Source organism: Eumetopias jubatus, unplaced genomic scaffold (genome assembly GCF_037043125.1).
Source record: "Eumetopias jubatus isolate StellerSeaLion01/CBP00866 unplaced genomic scaffold, mEumJub1_p1.0 scaffold_17, whole genome shotgun sequence".
Classification (NCBI taxonomy): Eukaryota; Metazoa; Chordata; class Mammalia; order Carnivora; family Otariidae; genus Eumetopias; species Eumetopias jubatus.
The window spans coordinates 36,044,991-36,069,826 of NW_028274823.1; the positions used below are offsets into that span (position 1 = coordinate 36,044,991).

The 24,836-nt window shown below is 37.3% G+C and overlaps 1 protein-coding gene across 1 annotated transcript in view; it reads right to left on the reverse strand.

Moving 5' to 3' along the window:
- Positions 1–1,000: 1,000 nt before the first annotated feature.
- BTAF1 (B-TFIID TATA-box binding protein associated factor 1) overlaps positions 1,001–24,836 on the reverse strand; it is a 103,727-nt gene continuing 79,891 nt past the window's right edge. The window contains exons 31-38 of the mRNA XM_028098737.1: positions 23,196–23,337; positions 22,978–23,108; positions 20,922–21,047; positions 19,359–19,511; positions 6,046–6,257; positions 4,697–4,856; positions 4,148–4,318; positions 1,001–2,541 (exon numbers count right to left, since the gene is read on the reverse strand). Of these exons, the coding sequence (XP_027954538.1) occupies positions 2,398–2,541; positions 4,148–4,318; positions 4,697–4,856; positions 6,046–6,257; positions 19,359–19,511; positions 20,922–21,047; positions 22,978–23,108; positions 23,196–23,337 (1,239 nt within the window). The 3' untranslated portion in view covers positions 1,001–2,397. The remainder of the gene's footprint in view (positions 2,542–4,147; positions 4,319–4,696; positions 4,857–6,045; positions 6,258–19,358; positions 19,512–20,921; positions 21,048–22,977; positions 23,109–23,195; positions 23,338–24,836) is intronic.

Consider the following 24,836-nt stretch of genomic DNA (forward strand, 5'->3'; position numbering starts at 1 on the left):
GTTTCAATCGGTCCCAACATCAGAGACTTTTACCCTTGTTACCATTATAATAAGCTCTTGTTGAAAGACTAGTTTTTGGACAAATATTTGTGGATATATACATGTAAGAAAAATTATACCCAGAACCCCAAATTTTAATGTTTCTTTAGTGCTAAAAATGTAAGATTTTCATATAGGAAATACTACTGCTGACTATTATGGAAAATTTCAAAAAGTTAAAAATAAACAATGGCTATCCATGAACCCATTACTCAGCTTAAAATATTATCAACATTCTCTATGCTTTTGTTTCCCACATGCACACTTTTTAAAAGTTAACTACCCTATCCTTATCACATCCACAAAATTAACTATAAATATCTTTAATATCATATACTAAGTTTTCCCTGTGTATTCTTTATTCCTAAGCTATACTACTGTGACTCTAAATGGGTCAGTTTGTTTAATTTGGAAAGCTGGAATGTGTGATTTAATTCTATACAACTCAAAAGGCCATACTAAGTTTTCCTCTGACCTCCAACCCGTCTTTTTCCACTGAGAGGCAATCATTTTCCTGTCTATGCTTGCTACTAGAAATATTTTACTCAAAATTTAAACTACCTAACTACCTGACCTTTCAAATTAGAAAAAGACCTTTAACTTTTATGATGTGAATTCTTCTGCCGCTTCCTATTTCTTTTATATATTGTTGCCTACATATTCTTAGAAAATATCAGTTATTATGAGCTACGTTAAATAGCTGACTTATGTAAATGGCAAATAAAAATTTAACTCAGGTCTACTGGTTCAGCTACCCAGTGCTATTACGATGGATGTTCTAGATAAGAGTTTCTTTTTGGTCTTCTATAATCTGAATATAAATACTAAACAGTGAAGAAATCACCAGTTAGTAAGAAAAAAAGGTGTTGAGCTTTTTTAGAACCTTTATATCTGAACTAATAATTTTAGTCTTTTCCTTTTTCTAGTGATACTTCCTACAAATAACACACAGTTGCATATATTTTATAGTTTCAATCTTATTTTTTATTCTCTGTGGAATGCTAGGTTTAATGTTACAGTATGGTTGTCAAAGCTACTGAAACGTGACAAATGTCGATGTCTAAATGCTGCAGAACAGTATAACTTTATTTTTAAACAAAAAAGTTATTTTACAGCTGAGGTCTGATGGTTTTTAAACCAATGCCTATGTGTATGGCCAGCCACAAACCTTGGGGATGTTTATTACCTGTACATGTATATACAAATATATCCCATACATATATATGCACACAGGCATGTATTAATTTATGTGTGAAATTTATAAAATTATATACATACACATACATGCATATCTATATACATATACCCACCCTCACCATTAAGCTTACTTTTCTAACACTAATCAGCTTCATGCCCAATTATTGCTGCCCAGTATAACTACATGATTTTAGTGCCAATTACCAAGCACCTTGTAGGATGCAGGATAGGTATGTCTGTGCATATAGATATGTGTATTTATGTATGTTTGTGTATATAAAGGAATTATTTCTCCCTTTTATGCTTCAGTCATGCATTACTACAATAAACAGTCTTTTCACCATAGGTTTTGAAATTCTAAACAGTGTAAAATCTACTTCTGGAAAACTGTATATGTTCATAGTTACAAAAAATATATTATATATATGATTGAAACCTATTGAGTACATATGTTCTCTGAATCTGGCTATATCCTAGCCATTAGATAAATTAAAAAAACACCCTATTAATAGGATGTTATGATAGCCTTAAATAGACCATTACCTGTATTTAGAATAATTGATATATTTTAAAAGTTGACAAAATGATGTTAAAGATTTGAAAAACACTATGCATCTGCATTAAATATATAAAGGTTTCTACCAACGGCCAGGTTCAATTCATTGTCAAAGATTTTCATGTTCTAAGAGTGACCAATATCATAGTCATTATTCTTAAAATTATGGCTCATTAAGGCTTTTATACAAAAACCCTATTTTTAATCATTTATAAAAGCAAGTTCTATTTAAAAGAAAAAAATGTACATGAACACCAAAGTACTCATGGATACTATCCTGTACAAAGTGACTATGTAAAGATAGGAGGCTCGTTCCAGTAAGAACACCTCATGGTAGCACATGTAAACCTGGTTTGGTTCCTCTGCTCTGCAGCTATTCAGCATGTAAAATTTAAACCATTTCACATTAACATTTAAATTTAATACAGTGCAAATATTTGAGAATAACTTGTTCCCCCCAGTGAAACAAGAACCAGCGTTATGCTGAATATTCTTCAGATCTATTTACACATTGAGCTAAAAGTTCACCATAAACTTTGAAATTTGCTGAATATCAGCAGAAATGTAACTGAACTAGCAGCAATTGCATTTACAATATTTGATAGTTACTTGAGAGAATGCATAAAATTTTCCAGGCTGTACTCTGAATCATATTGCTCTTGATCCCAAAGATCACTCAGGTTTTCAAGAATTGATTTCATACTCGCTTTTCCGGAAGTAGAAGTATCAGCTTTTTCTGCTTTGCCATCCTTAAGAAAAATTGGCAGAAAGATAAAAATGAAAGATTATGAACTTAAGAAATAATATTCTCCTTTAAAATATCACACTTGTTTCTAAAACTGCACTCATTTAACAGTTAAACACTTCAAGCGATGCGCAAGTTTGTGATCTCGTAAGATAACCTAATTCTATTTTCCCACAATCCTAACAGTTTTATAACTTTGAGCTTTTTATTTAGGAAGAATTTTAAGAACATTACAAAGAACTCATCATTAATTGTGTATATTAGATATATAAATTATCAGCTTTTCTCTCAAACCATTTGAGAGTTAAGAAGTTGTAGATTGGGGCACCTGGGTGACTCAGTCGTTAGGTGTCTGCCTTAGGCTTGGGTCATGATCCCAGGGTCCTGGGATCAAGCCCCACATTGGGCTCCCTGCTCAGAGGGGAGTCTGCTTGTCGCTCTGCTCCTCCCCCTGCTCATTCTCTCTCCCTCTAATAAAATCTTAAAAAAAAAAAGTAGATATTATACCTTTTTATCCCTAGACAGGAATCAGCTGTATTCTTAAGAACAAGGATGTTCTCTTACATAATCAAAGTATAATCAAATTAAGGAAACTTAATACTGCTATATAGTCCATATCCAAATTTTGCCAATTGTCACAATAAGGTCCTTTATGGCAATTGAGTTTTTGCTTCCTTGAACATCTCCTGAGCACTGTTCTGCTTCCTAAAAGTCACCAATATTCTTTCAAACAGAATAAAAGCTATTTGAAAATAGCAATCCAGGTTTCTTTGAGCCTTCTTTTCTGTAAATTACATGTATCTTATTCAACCTTACTTACATGACATGACTGAAGAACCTTCCTCCATCTGGGCCATTTCTTGGGGACTTCCTTATTAATTACTGTTTAAAAATGCAGCACCCAGCACCAGATCTAATATTCTAAATGTGGGCTTAACACACACACAGTACAATGGAACTACTTTCTATTTGGACATTACAATTCTGTTATTAGAGCTAGTTTAATTATATAAGGCCATTTCGTACCACAATTGTGCAGTGGATTTTTCTGAACCTATGCAGGACTTTAACTCCAACCCTACTGGTTTTACATTATTACACCAATATTTCTAAGCTGTTGCATCCTTTGATTATGGACTGTTATCTGATGTATTAGTTCCATCATCCAAAATAACAATACTGGCTACTATTTACTGAGAATCTATACTAGGTACCTTTTCTAAGTGCTTACATATACGATTTCATTCTATCTTTACAACCATGCAGTGATACCAGCATTTTTATCCTCCCAACGGCAGAGAAGTCTCTGAGCAGACAAGTTAATTTGCCAAAGGTCACCAGTTAATAGGAGGCAGGGCAAGAAACACAGACCCAGGTCTAGTTGAGTCCAGTGATAGCTGTGTTTTAGCAGGAAACGGCTAAGAAACCTCAAGGTAAGGCACTAAAAACAAAGTCAAAATTTAAGAGTTTTATCTGGACATCAAAAATTCCCTCAAAGGGTTGCCTAGTTAATACTAAAATGAATGCCTTTTGCGGCTTACTTTAATACTTTCAGTCCAGGGAAGTCCGTGAACATATTAAAGATACAGCAAATTGTGTAAGTTCTTTACCTTATCGAGAGTAAACAGATCAAGAAGTTGATCTGTCCCCATACTCTGCAAACTAGAATTCTCTTGGCTAATAACAGTATTTGCTATGTTCATCTTGAATTTCTGCAAACCCATTATTTTCTCTTCCAACGTTCCTCTGGTTATCAATCGGTACACGTTAACCACACGTTTCTGAATGACAAAAAGAAGTTAAACAACTGTAGCACAAACTGATAAGCTTTGAGGTTTACCAAGTCAGGGGGCTTGCATACTAGAACTAAGTACTTAATTACTATCTAATTAGGATTGGATTTTCTTTATTTATCTGGCTTCATGAGCTTAAAATTTTATTTTGCAGAGAATCAAGTATTAGGAAGGGACAGTGTCCAAGGTTTCCTTAGCCCAAGTACCTTATTTAATGCACGAGGAAGTGGTGCCACAGATTGGGTGACTTGCCTAAGGTCACAACACTTGGCATCACAGAAGGAACTTAAGCCAAGGCTTCCTGGCTTTTCTGGGTGAGTATTTTGTCAGGGTACAAATTAACACCTGTGAGTGATGACTTTTTACCTGCCCAATGCGATGGGCCCGGTCCATGGCTTGTAGATCACGCATAGGATTCCAGTCGTGTTCCACAAATACTACTGTGTCAGCGCCTGTTAAGTTAAGCCCCAGGCCGCCAACATGAGTTGTAAGTAAAAGAACATCTATGGATGGATCATTGTTAAACCTAAAAGTATAAATATTAAAAAAAAATTTAGTACATTTCTAAGGTTTCCATAACAAACTGGACTGTTTAATAAAAATTAAAGAGCACAAATGAGAACACTGCTTTAAAAATCTATGATGGGGGGGAGGTGCCTGGGTGGTTCAGTTGGTTAAGCATCCAACTCTTCGTTTTGGCTCAGGTCATGATCTCAGGGTCATGAGATCAAGCCCCACGTTGTGCTCCACACTCAGCAGGAGTCTACTTGAAATCCCTCTCCCCCTCTGCCCCTCTTCTCATTTGCAGGCTCACTCACTCTCTCAAATAATCTTAAAAAAAAAACTATGATATGGGGGTGCCTGGCTGGGGAAGTCAGTAGAGCATGTGACTCTTGATCTCAGGGTTGTAAGTTCAAGCCTCACACTGGGCATAGAGCTTACTTTAAAAAAAAAAAAAAATGATGTGGACATTTCTGTAACCACTTGAGATGAAACCTTTTAATATGCATACATTTTCAGTAATAAAAGGAATGTATTCTAGAACACTTCAGAAATTTCACAATAAGTCAACTGGGTTATATTTTAGGATGCCAGATTAAGACTAATTTGCAAAAATGTAATTAAACACTAATGAAGACAAAACCCAACTATGAACCTTTAACATGTGGAGACAGAAGAGTTGGGGGAAAGGCTAGATCCATCAGGAAAATTAGAGGATGAGCTGGTTGCTATGAGTGTGCTAATCCTAGAAGATACTGATAGAAGTTCTGACATCTAAGAGCTTCTACAAAAAAGAAAAACTAACATCATTACCAAGCTACCATTTATTACATTCTCACTGTGAATCAAACGATGGGCTTTTGTACTTTATGCGCATTACATTGTTAAAACAGCTCTACAAGGATATTATCACTGTCCTTATAGATATTATTTTTGATAAATGGGTGCACTGCCTCTATCTTTTGTTGATGCCTTAAATTTCTTCCATGCCCTTCAGAGTGCCTTCCTAATATTGTCATGCCCTTTTTTTTAACTAAAACTATTCAATTGTATTTCTGGAGTTCTATATTTTAAAATGGGTTTAGTTGGGTTGAATTATACAATAATAACACATGTGCAGATATTTAGCCAAAGAAAATGTTTCATGAGGCAAACTTCTATGTAAGTAATAACTGACTATAGCTTGCTTTCTAAGAGTTTTAGAAGGCACTTACCGTGAAACAATGGAATGCCTCTGACCAGGAGGTATGCTGCCATCTAATCTCAGATAAGTGACAGAGGGTAAGTGAGGTTTGAGAAGATCATGTTCCACTATATCAAGCATGCTTTTAAGCTGACAGAAGATCAGTATCCTGTGCTGGGCCACAACAGACTCTGTGCCACTCTCTGAAGTGCTGCCATTTCCCAAACCACAGTCCAACAGCAACTTGAAAAAAGAATCAAGTGTTATACAGGTGTTCAATAAAGTGGCAACCAATCTCACTGTGACAAATACTTCTCCTTGTGGTAAGAAAAGGTTAAGCTTATCTGTCACCTGGGAAGCAGATCAACACTCTGGGCTGTGATAATCTGTTACCCTGCAGCCTCTTGAACTAGTTTTTGAGGTGTTCAGGCTTAGAATTTCCTAATCACCTCTTCAGGCCCTTTTCCCCTGTCCTGAGTTACATGAGGCTCACTAGAGTCTCAATAAACGTTTACTGAAAATGAAGATCCTTCAGGCAAAACGGTTCATGAAAAGTTATAAAAGAACACAGTCAGGGGGAGGAGCAAGATAGTGGAGGAGTAGAAGACCTAAATTTCGTCTGGTCCCAGGAATTTAGCTAGATGGTTATCAAACCATTCTGAACACCTGTGAACTCAACAGGAGCTCGAAGAAAAAAAATAGCATCCAAGGCGATATTTAGGAAAATAGACCGTGGGGGGAGGAAGCCTCCGTCAGCCAGCTGCCAGCAAGTGATAGAGCAGCTGAGCACAAAATCGGAACTTTCAGAAGTCTGCTCTGCTGAGGGACGTCACTCTAGTGGCTAAGCGGAGGTGTGGATCCCTCACTGGGACAGTGTGGTCTCAGGACCCTTGGGATCACAGAAGGACTGGGGGTGCCTGAGTGTGGCAGAAATCCCAAGTATCGGAGCGGGGAAGCCAGCTGCAAAGACGGAGCCAAGGAGTGGGCTCTCAGCTCGGGGTTGCCATAAACCATGATCCGCAGCAGTCGGGCCACTGCTCTCCCAGCAGGGACCCAACAAGCGGCAGATCCGGGGAGACCCCCCTTCCTCCCCCAGGTAGGAGCAGCACGGGAGCACACCGCAGGAAATCTGCTGGGTTTGGAGACTCCAAATGGGGTCGTGTGCCAGAGATAGAAATGCTCGGTCACAGGCCAGGTGATCACGAGTGTGATGGGAGTGACTGACTGCTTTTCTCTGAGGGCGCACTGAGGAGTGGGGCCCCGAGTTCTCGGCTCCTCCGGGGGCAGAGATTGGGAGGCCACCATTTTCACTCTCATCCTCCAAAGCTGTACGGAAAGCTTGCAGGGAACAAAAGCTACTGAGAGCAAACCCAAGCAGATCACTTAGTCTGGCCCCTGGCTAGGGTGGAGCAATTCCGCTTCAGGTAAAGACATCTGAGAATCACTGCAACAGGCCCCTCCCCCAGAAGATCAGCAAGAACAGCCAGCCAAGGCCAAGGTTACTGATCAATGAGAACTGCAAAACTCCAGCGAAGGGGAATACAGCACAGAGAATTCATGGCTTTTTCCCCATGATTCTTTAGTCTTTCAAAGTTAATTTTTTAATTTTCCTTTTTTTTTTAAATTTTTCTTCTTTTTCAACCATCTTATCAATACCTTTTTAAAATTTTTTAATTTTCATTTCTACAGTCATATTCTATCCCTTCATTGTATTTAACCCTTTTTTTTCTTTAAAAATTTGAGATATAGTTTCTTCTAACAGACCAAAATATACCCTAAATCTAGTGTATGGCTTTGTTCTAGTCTCCTGCCTGATCACATTCTCTCCTTTTTTAAAAATTTTTTTTTCTTTTTTCAACAACTTATCAATTCCTTTTTAAAAATCGTTTTTGATTTTCATCTTACAGTCATATTCCATCCCTTCATCGTATTTACCCTTATTTTTGTATATATATAAGTTTTTCTTTCTTTAAAATTTTGGGAGGCAAGCTGTTTCTAACAGAACAAAATACACCCAAAATCTAGTGTGTGTGGCTCTGTTCCATTCACCAGCCTGATCATATTCTTTTTTTTTTTTCCTTTCTTTTCCCGTGTTTCAGGTCTCTTCTGATTTATTTCGTGTATATATTTCTGGGGTCGTTGTTCCCCTGTTAACATTTTGTTCTCTCATTCACCTATTCTTCTCTGGACAAAATGACAAAATGGAAAAACTCACCTCAAAAAAAAAGAACAAGAGGCAGTACCAACTGCTAGAGACCTAATCAATATGGACATTAGTAAGATGTTTTAACTAGAGCTCAGAATGATGATTATAAAGATACTAGCTGGGCTTGAAAAAAACATAGAAGATACTAGAGAATCCCTTTCTGGAAAAATAAAAACTAAAATCTAACCAAGTCAAAATCAAAAAGGCTATTAATGAGGTGCAATAAAAAATGGAGGCTCTAACTGCTAGGATAAATGAGGCAGAAGAGAGAATTAGTGATATAGAAGACCAAATGATGGAGAATAAAGAAGCTGAGAAAGAGAAAGATAAACAATTACTGGATCACGAGGGGAGAATTCGAGAGATTTAAGTGATACCATAAGATGAAACAATATTAGAATAATTGGGATCCCAGAAGAAGGAGAGAGAGGGGCAGAAGATATACTGGAGCAAATTATAGCAGAGAACTTCCCCAATTTGGGGAAGGAAACAGGCATCAAAATCCAGAAGACACAGAGAACTCCCCTCAAAATCAGTAAAAATAGGTCAACACCTTGACATCTAATAGTAAAACTCACAAGTCTCAGAGACAAAGAGAAAATCCTGAAAGCAGCTCAGGACAAGAGGTCTGTAACCTACAGTGGTAGAAACATTAGATTGGCAACAGACCTATCCACAGAGACCTGGCAGGCCAGAAAGGATTGGCATGAAATATTCAGAGCACTAAACGAGAAAAATATGCAGCCAAGAATACTATATCCACCTAGGCTGTCATTGAAAATAGAAGGAGAAATAAAAAGTTTCCAGGACAAACAAAAACTAAAAAGAATTTATGAACACCAAACCAGCCCTACAAGAAATACTGAAAGGGGTCCCTCTAAGCAAAGAGAGAGCCTAAAAGTTACAGACAAGAAGGGAACAGAGACAATATACAGTAACAGTCACCTTACAGGCAATACAATGGCACTAAATTCGTATCTTTCAATAGTCACCCTGAATGTAAATGGGCTAAATGCCCCACTCAAAAGACACAGGGTATCAGAGTGGATAAAAAAACAAGACCCATAGATATGCTTTCTGTAAGAGACTCATTTTAGACCCAAAGACATCTCCAGATTTAAAGTGAGGGGGCAGAAATGGACTAATGGACATCAAAAGAAAGTTGGGGTAGCAATCCTTATATCAGACAAATGAGATTTTAAACCAAAGACTATAATAAGAGATGAGGAAGGACACTACATCATACTTAAAGGGTCTATCCACCAAGAAGATCTAACAATTGTAAATATCTATGCCCCTAACATGGGAGCAGCCCATTATATAAGCCAATTAATAACAAAAGCAAAGAAACACATCAACAATAATACATTAACAGTAGGGGATTTTAACACTCCCCTCACTGAAATGGACAGATCATCCAAGCAAAAGATCAACAAGGAAATAAAGGCTTTAAATGACACACTGGACCAGATGGACTTCACAGATATATTCAGAACATTCCATCCTAAAGCAACAGAATACATATTCTTCTCTAATGCCCATGAAACATTCTCTAGAATAGATCACATCCTGGGTCACAAATCACGTCTCAACCGGTACCAAAAGACTGGGATCATTTCCTGCATATTTTCAGACCACAGTGCTTTGAAACTAGAACTCAGTCACAAGAGGAAAGTCAGAAAGAACTCAAATACATGGAGGCTAAAGAGCATCCTACTAAAGAATGAATGGATCAACCAGGAAATTAAAGAAGAATTAAAAAACATTCATGGAAACAAATGAAAATGAAAACACAACTTTTCAAAATCTTTGGGATGCAGCAAAGGTGGTCCTAAGAGGAAAGTATAGAGCAATACAAGCCTTTCTCAAGAAACAAGAACGGTCTCAAATACACAACCTACCCCTACACCTAAAGGAGCTGGAGAAAGAACAGCAAATAAGGCCTAAACCCAGCAGGAGAAGAGAAATAATAAAGACCAGAGCAGAAATCAATGAAATAGAAACCAAAAGAACAGAAGAGATCAACGAAACTAGGAGCTGGTTGTTTGAAAGAATTCATTAGACTGATAAACCCCTGCCCAGACTTAACAAAAATAAAAGAGAAAGGACCCAAATAAATAAAATCATGAATGAAAGAGAAGAGATCACAACCAACACCAAAGAAATACAAGTAATTATAAGGACATATTATAAGCAACTATATGCAAGCAAATTAGATAATCTGGAAGAAATGGATGCATTCCTGGAGATGTATAAACTACCAAAACTGAACCAGGAAGAAATAGAAAACCTAAACAGACACCTAGCCAGTAAGGAAATTGAAGCAGTCATCAAAAATCTCCCAACAAACAAGATCCCAGGGCCAGATGGCTTCCCAGGGGAATTCTACCAAACATTTAAAGAAGAATTAACACCTATTCTTCTGAAATTCTTCCAAAAAATAGAAATGGAAGGAAAACTTCCAAACTCATTTTATGAGACCAGCATTACCTTGATCCCCAAACCAAAGACCCCATGAAAAAGAATTACAGACCAATATCCCTGATGAACATGGATGCAAAAATTCTCACCAAAATACTAGACAGTAGGATCCAACAGTAAACTGGATTACATTAAAAGGATTATTCACCACGACCAAGTGGAATTTATTCCTGGACTGCAAGGGTGGCTCAACATCTACAAATCAATCAATGTGATACAATACATTAACAAAAGAAAGAACAAGAACCATATGATACTCTCAATAGATGCAGAAAAAGCATTTGACAAACTACAGCATCCTTTCTTAAAACTCTTCACAGTGTAGGGATAGAAGGTACATAACCCAATATCGTAAAAGCCATCTATGAAAAACCCACAGCAAATATCATTCTGAATGGGGAAATACTGAGAGCTTTTCCCCTAAGGTCAGGAACATGGCAGGGATGTCCACTATCAACACTGCTATTCAACATAGTACTAGAAGTCTTAGCCTCAGCAATCAGACAAAAAAAAAAAAAAAAAAGAAATAAAGGGCATCCAAATCGGCAAAGAAGTCAAACTCTCACTCTTTGCAGATGATATGATACTTTATGTGAAAAACCCAAAAGACTCCACCCCAAAACTACTACAACTCATACAGGAATTCAGGAAAGTGGCAGAATATAAAATCAATGCACAGAAATCAGTTGCATTTCTTTTTTTTTTAAGATTTATTTATTTATTTGAGAGAGAGAGTACATGAGGGGGGAGGGTCAGAGGGAGAAGCAGGCTCCCCGCTGAGCAGAGAGCCCGATGCGGGACTTGATCACAGGACTCCAGGATCATGACCTGAGCCAAAGGCAGTCGCTTAACCAAATGAGCCACCCAGGTGCCCAATCAGTTGCATTTCTATTCACCAACAACGATACAGAAGAAAGAGAAATTAAGGAGTTGATCCCATTTACAATTGCACCCAAAACCATAAGATACCTAGGAATAAATCTAACCAAAGAGGCAAAGGATTTGTGCTCAGGAAACTACAGAATACTCATGAAAGAAATTGAGGAAGACACAAAGAAATGGAAAAATGTTCCATGCTTACAGACTGGAAGAACAAATACTGTGAAAATCTCTATGCTACCTAGAGCAATCTACATATTTAATGCAATCCCTATCAAAATACCATCCACTTTTTTCAAAGAAATGGAACAAATAATCCGTACAATTTGTATGGAACCAGAAAAGACCCCGAATAGCCAGAGGAATGTTGAAAAAGAAAAGCAAAGCTGGTGGCATCGCAATTTCGGACTTCAAGCCCTGTTACAAAGCTGTAATCATCAAGACAGTATGGTACTGGCACAAAAACAGACACGTAGATCAATGGAACAGAATAGAAAGCCCAGAAATGGACCCTCAATTCTATGGTCAACTAATCTTCGACTAAACAGGAAAGAATGTCCAATGGAAAAAAGACAGTCTCTTCAATAAATGGTGTTGGGAAAATTGGACAGCCATGTGCAGAAGAATGAAACTGGACCATTTCCTTATACCACACACAAAAATAGACTTAAAATGAATGAAAGACCTAAATGTGAGAGAGTAATCCATCAAAATCCTTGAGGAGAACACAGGCAGCAACTTCTTCCTGGAGACATCGCCAAAGGCAAGGAAAGCAAGGGCAAAAATGAACTATTGGGACTTCATCAAGATAAAAAGCTTTTGCACAGCAAAGGAAACAGTCAACAAAACCAAAAGACAACCGACAGAATGGGAGAAGATACTTGCAAATGACATATCAGATAAAGGGCTAGTATCCAATATAAAGAACTTATCAAACTCAACACCCAAAGAACAAATAATCCAATCAAGAAATGGGCAGAAGACATGAACAGACATTTTTCCAAAGAAGACATCCAAATGGCCAACAGACACATGAAAAAGTGCTCGACATCGCTCAGCATCAGGGAAATCCAAATCAAAACCTCAATGAGATACCACCTCACACCAGTCAGATGGCTAAAATTAACAAATCAGGAGGGGCGCCTGGGTGGCTCAGTAGATTAAGCAGCTGCCTTCGGCTCAAGTCATGATCCCAGGGTCCTGGGATCGATCCCCGCATCAGGCTCCTTCCTCAGCGGGGAGCCTGCTTCTCCCTGCCTGCCGCTCTGGCTACTTGTGTTCTCCCTGTTGGTGGGAATGCAAGCTGGTGCAGCCACTCTGGAAAATAGTATGGAGGTTCCTCAAAAAGTTGAAAATAGAGCTACCATATGACCCAGTAATTGCACTACTAGGTATCTACCCCAAAGATACAAATGTAGTGATCCAAAGGGGTATTTGCACCCCAATGTTTATAGCAGCAATGTCCACAATAGCCAAACTATGGAAAGAGCCAAGATGTCCATCAAGAGATGAATGGATAAAGAAGATGTGGTGTGTGTGTATATATATGTATGGAATATATATAATGGTATATTATACAGCCATGAAAAAAAAAACCACAATAACAAAATCTTGCCATTTGTAACGACGTGGATGGAACTAGAGTTATTATGCTAAGCGAAATAAGTCAATCAGGGAAAGACATGTATATGGTCTCACTGATATGAGGAATTCTTAATCTCAGGAAACAAACTGAGGGTTGCTGGAGTGGTGGGGGGTGGGAGGGATGGAGTGGCTGTGTGACAGACATTGGGGAGGGTATGTGCTATGGTGAGTGCTGTGAATTGTGTAAGACTGATGAATCACAGACCTGTACCTCTGAAACAGTACATTATATGTTAAAAAAAAAAAAAAGTAGGAAGGGAAAAATGAAGGGGGGGAATCAGAGGGGGAGATGAACCATGAGAGACTACGGACTCTGAGAAACAAACTGAGGGTTCTAGAGGGGAGGGGGTCGGGGGGATGGGTTAGCCTGGTGATGGGTATTAAAGAGGGCACGTATTGAATGGAGCACTGGGTGTTACACTCAATGAGTCAGGGAACACTACATCAAAAACTAATGATGTATGGTGATTAACATAATAAAATAAAATTTAAAAAAGAAAGCAAAAAAAAAAATGGACAGAAGATATGAACAGACATTTCTGCAAAGACATCCAAATGGCCAACAGACACATGAAAAAGTGCTCAAAATCGCTCAGCATCAGAGAAATACAAATCAAAACCTCAATGAGATACCACCTCACACCAGTCATAATGGCTAAAATTAACAAGTCAGGAAATGACAGATGCTGGCAAGGATGCGGAGAAAGGGGAACCCTCTTACACTGTTGGTGGGAATGCAAGCTAGTGCAGCCACTCTGGAAAACAGTATGGAGGTTCCTCAAAAAGTTGAAAATAGAGCTACCATATGACCCAACAATTGCACTACTGGGTATTTACCCCAAAGATACAAATGTAGGGATCCGAAGGGGTACCCCGATGTTTATAGCAGCAATGTCCACAACAGCCATGCTATGAAAAGAACCTAGATGTCCACCAATGGATGAATGGATAAAGAAGATGTGGTATATATACAATGGAATCTTATGCAGCCATCAAAAAAATGAATCTTGCTATTTGCAATGACATGGATGGAACTAGAGGGTATATTATGCTAAGCGAAATAAGTCAATCAGAGAAAGACAATTATCATATGATCTCACTGATATGAAGAATTTGAGAAACAAGACAGAGGATCATAGGGAAGGGAGGGAAAAATGAAGACGAAACCAGAGAGGGAGACAAAGCATAAGAGACTCTTAATCTCAGGAAACAAACTGAGGGTTACTGGAGTGAAGGAGGGTGGGAGGGATGGGGTGGCTGGGTGATGGACATTCAGGAGTGTATGTGCTATGGTGAGCGCTGTGAATTGTGTAAGACTGATAAATCACAGACCTGTACCCCCGAAACAAATAATACATTATATGTTAATTTAAAAAATAAAAAAAAATTAAAGAATAAAAATAAAAAATAGGCCTATTAAAAAAAAATAATAGAGTGGGGGCGTCTGGGTGGCTCGGTCAGTAGAGCATGCGACTCTTGATCTCAAGGTCATGAGTTCAAGCCTGTTGGGTGTGGAGCCTACTTAATTAAAAAAAAGAAAAGAACAATGTGAAGAAAACAATGGAGCAGCTAAATCTGGCAGAAATCAAAATTACAAAAAAGAGAACCAAAAACATCTAGTGAGATCTGGATTCCTGAGCTTACTACTATATAGCTAGCGACCAGTATCTTTAACAGCAAGAACCATGCTGCTATAGATCTTTTGTATTTCCTGCTATATTATGGTTTAGTGCCTGGCACACAGCAGGTACAATAAGTGAACAAACATCCAAATAAGTGAACAAATAAGTGAACAAAATCCAAGAGAATCATGTTTACATCTGTTTGGGAAACTAAAGTACCCAGTATTAATCTTCTTCATTCCTAGGACCTCAAGATAGTGAATTCTGCCCAAAATATAAGACCTAAATGCAGGAGGCTTTCTCCTTTCTACTCACTAAAGTTACTTAGAAAACCAGAAGCTCAGAGGGGCAAGATAACCAAAAGGCCACCCAGGTAAACTCCAAATTCAGTGTAAAACTCTTATTGTGCAGAAAAAAAGTTAACATAGCAGACCTGAAATGCTTTTCTTAGAAAGTCCAGCTTGAAAGGTCTGTTCTTGGCTGAAACAAGTCTTGAAAAACTTGGGTTTTGAGTCTTTCCATTGTTTCGTACTTGATAAGGATGGCCTACTGTGCTTAGACTGTTGTGCAAACAATAGGATGATGCTGAGACTGGCTTCCTTTCTGGGAGTCTAGAATTTTGATATATACTAGGCAGAGGGAATCTACATGATCACACCCAATAAAAACTTTGGGCACTGTCTCTTAATGAGCCCACCTGGTAGGTAACACTTCACATGTGTTGTCATAATCTGATGCTTGGGGAAGAACAAATGTTCTTTCTCTTAGTAGCCCTTAAATTGTAAACTTTAATTAGATTGCCCTAAGCTTTTCCCCTCTCCTTGATATAGAATACATATAGGGTATACTACAAGAACTCCTCCAGGTGGAATAAAGAAATCTGATAAATGTAATTATCTCTATCCCTTGCCCCTAAATCTGCAATCAGATTACTATCTTTCTTTTTAAAAATCTGGGGTGTTTTAGGAGGGTATAACTGGGTGGTATCCAGTATAAAGAATGTGGTATCAGTGGGTCATTCTACATGGCTTCTTTATATAAAAGAGGAGTTCTAGAGAGTCAGAATTTATCAGAATGTGTGTGTCATGCACATTCAATCATCTTAATCCCTTAGGCAACAATATCAAACCTATAGATAACCAGTCATATTAAGAACATCCACCTGAGACTCCTCCAAGTCCACACTTACCATATAATCTTCCTAGTATCTTCTTCCAGTGTAGCTGTTCTACTGGATGTATGGACATGTCATTTGACATAAATATTCTTGTCTGGCAGTGGAAATGGCATTTTGGTTTTTCCAATAATCTCTTATAAACCTGAGTTTGCCCTGAGAGACCTGATGAGCTCCAAGTATTCTGACAAAATCTAGTTTGCAGCATTGAAAAGCTGATTACTAGACTCTAGAAAATGGTTACCAAGGCCACGTGATATGGGTGTCTGAGAGGCCAGCTGCCTCCCTAGAGAGCAATTTAATTTTATCTTGCCCTAACTTCAGCATAGGCTAAATTACCCCAGGTTTTTCAAACTATTTCTCATATAAGATGGTTTCCAGATTCTTTTGATCTTCCACTTAAGAGTGCCCAGAACTATAAATGATACTCAAAGTTTGGTGTGACAGGTATAAAAGACAGTGAAACTATGATGCCCTTATTTTGGCCATTATAATCTATTATTAATCCCGCCCAAGATCATATGAGCTTTATTTGCCAGTAACTAATTCATACAAATTTATAGTGAACCTGCCATCAAACTCAACTTTACACTATATGAAATGTTTGCCAAGTCTGACAGAATCTGTATCTAAGTTTTTTAAAACTTTGTTTATTTCCATTAAATTTCACCTACAGTTTCAGTTCATCATTCCAGTATCCTGAAATTTTAATATTCTGGCAATATTAGATAATTCTGGCACTATTACTTGCTGATAAACATGTTTCTATATTTCTAGTGGCAGATTTTTTAAAAGCAAATAAGACTTCTCCCCTAATTCAGAGAAGAGACATATTTTAGATGAAAGCAAACAAGAAAACAAACTAGTTTTCTCTTCCCTAAGACAGAACCTTTGCTCTGAATGGCTGAAATAACTGGGAAAATGGAAAAGAGAGGTTCTAGAAAAGCCCTCCATAGGTATGGTCAGAAACAATCTGGGCCTAAGCTGCAGAGTTCCTAAGCATCTTAATTCCAGATACTTCAGAATGACAAGAAGCATTCTAAAATGAGAGATCAGTTTAAGTAATAACTGCAGGGAGAAAAAATAATGTGCAAAAAGATAAACTAAAAATAATTTAAAGCCTATAATTAAAGTGTGGATGAAATTCAACATTCTTTTGGAAATCTAATTAGCTGATTCCTTGACTAAGTATATCTTATAGCTTTATTTAATGTATCAGCTATGTTGGGCACCTGGATGGCTCAGTCAGTTGAGTGTCTGCCTTTAGCTCAGGTCGTGATCCCAGGGTCCTGGGATCGAGTCCCATGTTGGGCTCCCTGCTCAGCAGGCAGTCTGCTTCTCCCTCTCCTTCTGTCCCTCCTCCCCACTGATGCTCTCTCTCTCTCTCTCAAATAAATAAATAAATAAATAGATAAATAAATAAATAAAATCCTTAAAAAAATGTGTATCAGCTATGTTAAGAAAACTGTGAACATTTTATAAACAAAATTAGTTTGGTCAAATAAGAAAACTATTCCATATATAAACAATCTAAAAGCAATAGTCATTCTTCCATTTTATGGTAAAAAAATCCATTCTTTCACATTTAGTAATATAAGGATACATGCCTGGATGTCATATATGTCATTATATAACATTTTTTATATTAACCCACATGAAATCTAAAATCTTTCATTAGTTATTCTCAATGAAATTTAGGTCAGGGGTGCCTGGGTGGCTCAGTTGTTAAGTGTCTGCCTTCGGCTCAGGTCATGGTCGCAGGGTCCTGGGATAGAGCCCCACATCGGGCTCTCTGCTCAGCGGGGAGCCTGCTTCTCCCTCTCCCACTCCCCCTGCTGGTGTTCCCTCTCTTGCTGTCTCTCTCTGTCAAATAAATAAAATCTTTAAAAAAAATAAAAAATTTAGGCCAGAATAACTACAAAAAGCAAAAACAATTACTAAAGTCCAGATTTTATAGTAAGCTCTTAATTTTTAAGACGAGTTAGAACTAAATGTATTAGCCTCAACATTTTGGTGCTTGAAATTGGTTCTTTTAAAAAGTTTAACCTTTTGAAATCTTAAGGAATTTTCCAAAAATTCTGTTTCTGAAAGCTATATTCCAAGAGAGCAACAGGAGCAAACTGGCAGAGTAGGCAGTTCCCAATAAAACTCAGAGATCCACACTGACACACATTACAATCAAACCATTCAAAGACAGTCCTGAAAGCAGCAAGAGAAAGGTGATTTCGTCATGTAAAAGGGATCCTTAATGAGGTTAATATTGGATTTCTCATCAGAAACCATGGAAGATAGTATTGAAGAAAGTGAAAGGATAATCTACAGAATGGGAGAAAATATTTGCAAAATCATGTATCTGATAAGGGCCTAATATCTAGAATATAAAAAAACTCTTAAAACTCAACCAAAAGACAGACTATACAATTTAAAAATGGTCCAAGAACTTAAAAGGCATTTTCAATGAGACAGCACTTCATACCTACTGAGATGGCTACAATTAAAAAAAAAAAAAAAAAAGTGAAGTGCTAGCTAGAATGTGGAGAAATTGGAACCGTGGCATATTGCTGGTGGGAATATAAATAGTACAACCACCATGGAAAAGTCTGAGAGTCCCTGAAAAAGTTAAACAAAGGATTTCTATATGATCCAGCAATTCCACTCATCGGTCTACATCCAAAAGAACTGAAAAGAGGGGCTGTTTAAAAAGATGCTTATTAGCCCATGTTCATTGCAGTATCATTCACAATAGCCAAAAGGTGGAAACAACCCAAGTGTCCATCAACACATGATAAGCAAAATGTGGTATATACATAATAACAATGGAATATTATTCAGCCATAAAAATGAAGTACTAATACATGCTACAAACACAAACAAACCTTGAAAACCAAGTGAAATAAGCCAGTCACAAAAGCGCAAATATTGGATGATTCCACCTACATGATATATTTAGAACAGGCAAATTCATACAGATATCAAGTAGACTACAGGGTACCAGGGGTTGGAGGAAAGGAGAATAGAAGTTATTGCTTAATGTGTACAGAGTTTCTGTTTAGGTGATGGCAAAATTTTGGAAATAAATAGTGGCGATAGCTGCCCAACATTGTGAAGGTAATTAATGACACAGAATTGTACACTTAAACATGGTTAAAATGGCATATCTTATACTATATATATTTACCACAGTTTTTTTTAAAAAGCTAAACCGAAAATGGAACAAACCAAATTAAAAAATAAAAGAAATGGTAAACACTTCAGTAATCTCTTGGAAAAGCCAATTTATCCAGTGTTACAGATCGAGAATGTGTAACACACATCTAACACTCATGAGACCTACTTACCTGTTTCAAAGCTGAGAGTTTGGGGGCATGTTGAATATCATGAAGAGAAGAATTCTGAACTGCCAGTTTTTCAGTAGTACTCTTGAACTCTGGATGTTGAGGTGTTAAGACTAATGCTGGATGGTTGCACAGTTTACGTAAGTACTGTAATGCCTTCAAGGGGGAAAAAAGTATATACAAGTCCATACATGCCAGAAATGTCTGTGTCTCAGTATCTTTTCCTATTCTATCCCATCCATAGAATGCCCTTTTTCCTCTTCTTGCTACTCCTACTCATTCTTTAAGAACCAGTTCAAATATCTCATCTGGGATGCCTTCATCTGTGCTTCTTGGGCAGTATGAGAGCATTTACAGCTTGTATAAATTGTACAGTTTACGTCTGTCTCCCTCACTAGACAATGAGCTTCTCATGACAGAAAGACCTCTTTCCCACTCAACGTGCCTGATAATGCTTACAGATGCTTCTGGAATAAGGCAACATTTCCTAAAGATTTCCTAGGGGTTTCTCAAACTTCAGTGGGTAAAAAATTTCTTGAGGACCTTATAAATCTGCAAATCTCTCCCCTACACAGTATTCTAATTCAGCAAGTCAGGGAGAGGTGAAGGTGGAATGAGGTAGTTATTTCAAGTGGTTGGGTTTAAGAAACCCTATATGGTCCTTCTTTCTTTTCTCTATTTCAGCTACATTCTTTCTCTTGCCTTTTCCATGGCTTATAATTTGGGTCTTGAGATTCGTATTAGAAAGCTCCACTGACAAGGCTCAAGAGACTGCTGGACACTACGATAGGAACTATGGGAGAGGTATTAACCTTCACAACTACCTTTCCCCCTCTTCTATCTTTAAAAATGTTACAGTATTTAATTTATTGGTGGGAAAGGGCAGTTTGGGGAGGATTTCTATGGTGGAATATTTCAAAAGGGACAGAAAGACTGAGCTGACACTTTCTCTTTTTCATTTGCTATTCCCTTGAGCACATGAGGCATACATGTTTCAACACGTCTGTACTTTTGGTATCCTTGCCTGGAAATCACTCCCCCCTGCCACATATCTGCATGCCTCAATCCTCCAGATCTCTGCTTATATGTCACCTTCTCAGAGAGGCCATTCCTGATCCCTCTACTAAAAACCACAACTCCTATACTATATAACCCCATATTCTGCTTTATTTTCTCTTACATAGTATGTGTTTTACTTACTCCTTTTTGAACGCTACAAGGGAAGGAGTTTGTTTTTTCCAATGCTTTAATTGACCCATGAGCTTACAAAAATTACTGCCTTATGGTAGGCATTCCAATATTTTTTTTAATATAAAGCAAAAGATTCTCTAAAACTCTTTTCATGTAATATACAAAGATATACTGCATTTTGTATAATTTTAATATTAAATTACTTATTAATTACTAATTATAAATATGAAAATAAATTAGTACTTTTTATTTTCAAGAATGTATATACAATATTGAAAAAACTTAAATAAACCCATATTTCAGTATTCCATGTAAAAATTGCTGCATTGAAGAACATGATTCTTCAAGGATTAAAAAGGAGACTATAATCTATACCTGGAATACATGGCCTGTAGCTTTAAGCTTTGGTTTTTCAGTTTCTTCAGAAAGCGCAGCTGAAGAAACTGTTTCATCAACATCACACTTGGCGCGAGACTTAGCAAAATCCTCATAGAGCTGAACCTGTAAAATTGTACCCCCCCAAAGCAGTGAGTATATTTATTTTCAATTGTTCAAAACATAGCTAGCAAATGCCAATAAGAGCAGTGATTTAAACCAGCCCTCATTAAAGAAAGTATGATACCTATGCTTTACTCCTGATTACAAATTATCCATTGCATCTTGGTAAATTCCTTAAAATTACATTTAGAATACAAGCAGAACACATTAAGCTTGGTTGCTAAAATATTAAAAACTAGTCAAACAGTCCTAGACTCAATTTTTCCACTCTGTTGAGAAAATAAATACATTACCAATACAAGAGAACCTGAACTCTTAGAAATGAGAAAATCTTCTCTAAGTTATGTGGTACCCTGTGTAAGTACATGCCAAAAGACCCAAGTTTTAAAAGAATACTACTGCTGGGGTGCCTGGACTGGCTCAGTTAGTCGAGCATGTGACTCTTGATCTCAGGATTGTAAATTCGAGGCCCAGGTAGGGTGCAGAGATTACTTTTGAAATAAATAAAACTTTAAAAAAAAAAAAAGGTAAAAAGAAGTAAGAGAATACTACTGCTACCTAAAAGGAGAACTCATGAACGTTGAAGCATTACCTTGGGGTCTGGGTTCCTGCCTGTACATGCTAAAACAATATGAAAGGGAAGAAAATCTAGAGTGCTAAGAAACAGAAGTCAGAGTATAAAAATGCATGAATGCTAAATAAAGTCAAATGTCACTTTCCTCCCAGCTCCTCTCCTTCAGGCTGCTTAAATGTGTTTTATACCATCATACCATGGATTTTTTTTTTTTTTTTTACGATTTTATTTTTAAGTAATCTCTATACCCAACGTGGGGTTCAAACTCACAACCCCAGGATCAAGAGTTGCATCCTCTACTGAACGAGCCAACCAGGTGCCCCTACCATAGATTTTTTTCATATGGCACCTTTTCTTTATTGTACTTACTTCCAAAAGTCTTCACCTCATTGCTCCTAAAATAGTCCTTTCAAGGAATACTAATCCAATTTTTACAAATGAGGAATCGAGCCCAGACAGATGAGATAGATAATATAAATGAACACAGAGATCTCAGCATCTAGGTTAGTGTCCTGCTAAGCTAACTCAAGTTGCATAGATAGGAGAGGAAAGAAAGTAAGTTTCTGGGTGTGTCTGTTTATCTTTAATTCATTTTATCATACTAAATCAACTCATAATACTGAAATGGATGGATGCATACTAACCTAAAGTTAAAACAGAAAATTCTGACTACAGGCCATGTCTTACTAAGAAAAGGGATAGTTTCCCCTCACAAAATACTACACAAGGAAAGGCATACAATAAATTCCTTTGGGAAAAAAAGATTCCTTTGATAATGGTCTCCGTACAAAATCAGACCTGTACAAAAGCTAAGTCTTATTTCAAAAATTTACTGGTAATGTAACAGTACTTTTAAAGGGATGTGGTCCCACTTCCCAGGTTTGAAACTCAGCCCTGATATTTATTATAACCTTGAGCAAGTTACTTAACCTTTCTAAGCTTCTCTTTCCTTATTTGCAAAAATGGGGATTGACAATACTTATAATGCTGTTGTGAAGATATAACATTACAGGCAGATTTTTGGCCCTTATAAACTTTGGCTCATTTCTTTATCAGTTTAACCTTGCAATTTTTCCAATTAATTCAACATATAAGAAAGCAACTATGATTGATACTTTTATTTTAATGCCATATTCAAAATGCATATATTCAAATGTATATCCACATGTCCAAACAGATTCATTCAGGTCCTATCTCTACACGTTTGGAATAGAATATTCCTAAAGTCTATGAAAGCAGAAGCTAGATTTGAGTGATAAAACCAAAGTCTAATCCCCTTTATTCAATACCTGTATGGCTTATTCAAAGCATTCTCCTAATAAACATACCACCACCAACCACAATCACCAGATTTCTAACCTGGAGAGGACTAAGAGTACAGTAGTAGTCTTGAATAATTTTGGGTGGAAGATCCTGTAAAACATCTTCTTTCATTCTTCTCAAAAGAAAAGGCAGGACTTGGCGGTGCAGTGCATCCATCGCAAGAACACCTGTTAACAGTAAGAGAAAATGGCTTCAAAAAAGTTAGGAATAAGGTATAGTCACTTGCACGGTACAGAATTATATCTTTTTCATACCTGCTTCTTGTTCTCGACTAGAGCTCCGAGCATCCCTACTTGCTAATATAGGTTTACCATATCGAGCAGCAAACTGGCGTTCAGTCCCCAAAAATCCTGGCATGAGGAAATCAAATAATGACCACAGCTCCAAAACGTTGTTCTGAACATAAGAAAGGAACATCAGTTATCTTTTATACTGGGATTATGTTCTTACACTTGAAAAATGGAATATTAATGAAAGCCCACTATAATGACATACATGAGGGGTAATCAACCACATTTTTACATATATTGTGTAAGTCTGTATTTTAATTTGTAAAATTCACATCAGTATCCTTGGAGAAAATATTCTATCCTATTGGGTGGAATTCTCAAGTCTCTTCCACCAGAATAAGCCTTGGTCCATAGTGTTTAAATCCTACTGGTGGCATCTATCAGTAATAAACAGAAGAGCAGAAAGATGAGGATGTTTCTGATTCTTTTATCTTTGACACTAAAATTAATAGCAAGATTTAAAGAACTTGGCCAACATCACTATTTCTTAAGGAAAGCCTAGAAGAGTTTCATTATAGGTCAAGTCTATCCAGTATTCAAGGGCCATGACGAACAGGCACAGATTCTTTCCAATTCTACTGTTGAAGTTTCATTTAAAAAAAAAAGAAGAAAAAAAAAATCAGCACTTTTTCATTTTAGATGCATTCCCAATATGTGTGGATCCTAAGGTACCATCCCACCCCCTTATCCCCTTCCAGAAGCCCTCTTCATCCTGTTGGGGCTCTGGTTCACCATGGTGGGTTGTCTTCCCCTTCTAATCCCACTTAGGCTCTGCCTCCTAACTCTGGGCTACCATGGGTCTTCAGTGCAGAAACCCTTAGACGCTTCAGAGCTAAAATGTTCAGGTGGGGAAGGGAGAAACAAAGAGGGCAAACAAAAAAAACCACAAACTTGTTGTGAAAGTAATATTGTGAACAAAAAGCGTTCACTTAATGAACAAAACCCTAACATAATAATTAGTCCACCACCAAAAATAAATTTAAAAGAAAAGTTACAAAGATGTAAATAAAGAACTGTCAATATTTTTTAGAATCAGAAGGAATCTTAGAGGTCACTTGGTGTTCACCCTTCCACTCTTTGGAGAATGATGAAGATACGGTATCTTCCCATTACAGGGGCTATCCAAGCTAGATGTGAACATTTGCAACCAATTCCTCCAGAAGATAATAGAACCTCTCAAAAGTATCAGAATATTTCTATAAATTTACCCACCTCCTTCCTTTTCCAACACAAACTTCTATAATCTCTTCCAACTCCCTCTTAATCCCAGGTATTCACACCTCTACTATATGATGATTCCCCTCTGAACCAGCTCTAGCTTTTCAATGTTAAGTCAGACTGCGGTGTACATCCACAGAAAGAGAATGGCCAGTGTGGAATAAAGTCTGATTAGTCTCCCATACTTTGGACACAAGACTTCTATTTACATAGCCTAAAATCACATTTTATTATTTTATTTTATTTTAATTCCAGAATAGTACATATACTATTGTATTAGTTTCAGGTATACAATATAGTGATTCAACAATTCCATACATCACCCAGTGCTCTTCACACTGCCTTTTTTTTTTTTTAAGATTTATTTATTTTAGGGGCACCTGGGTG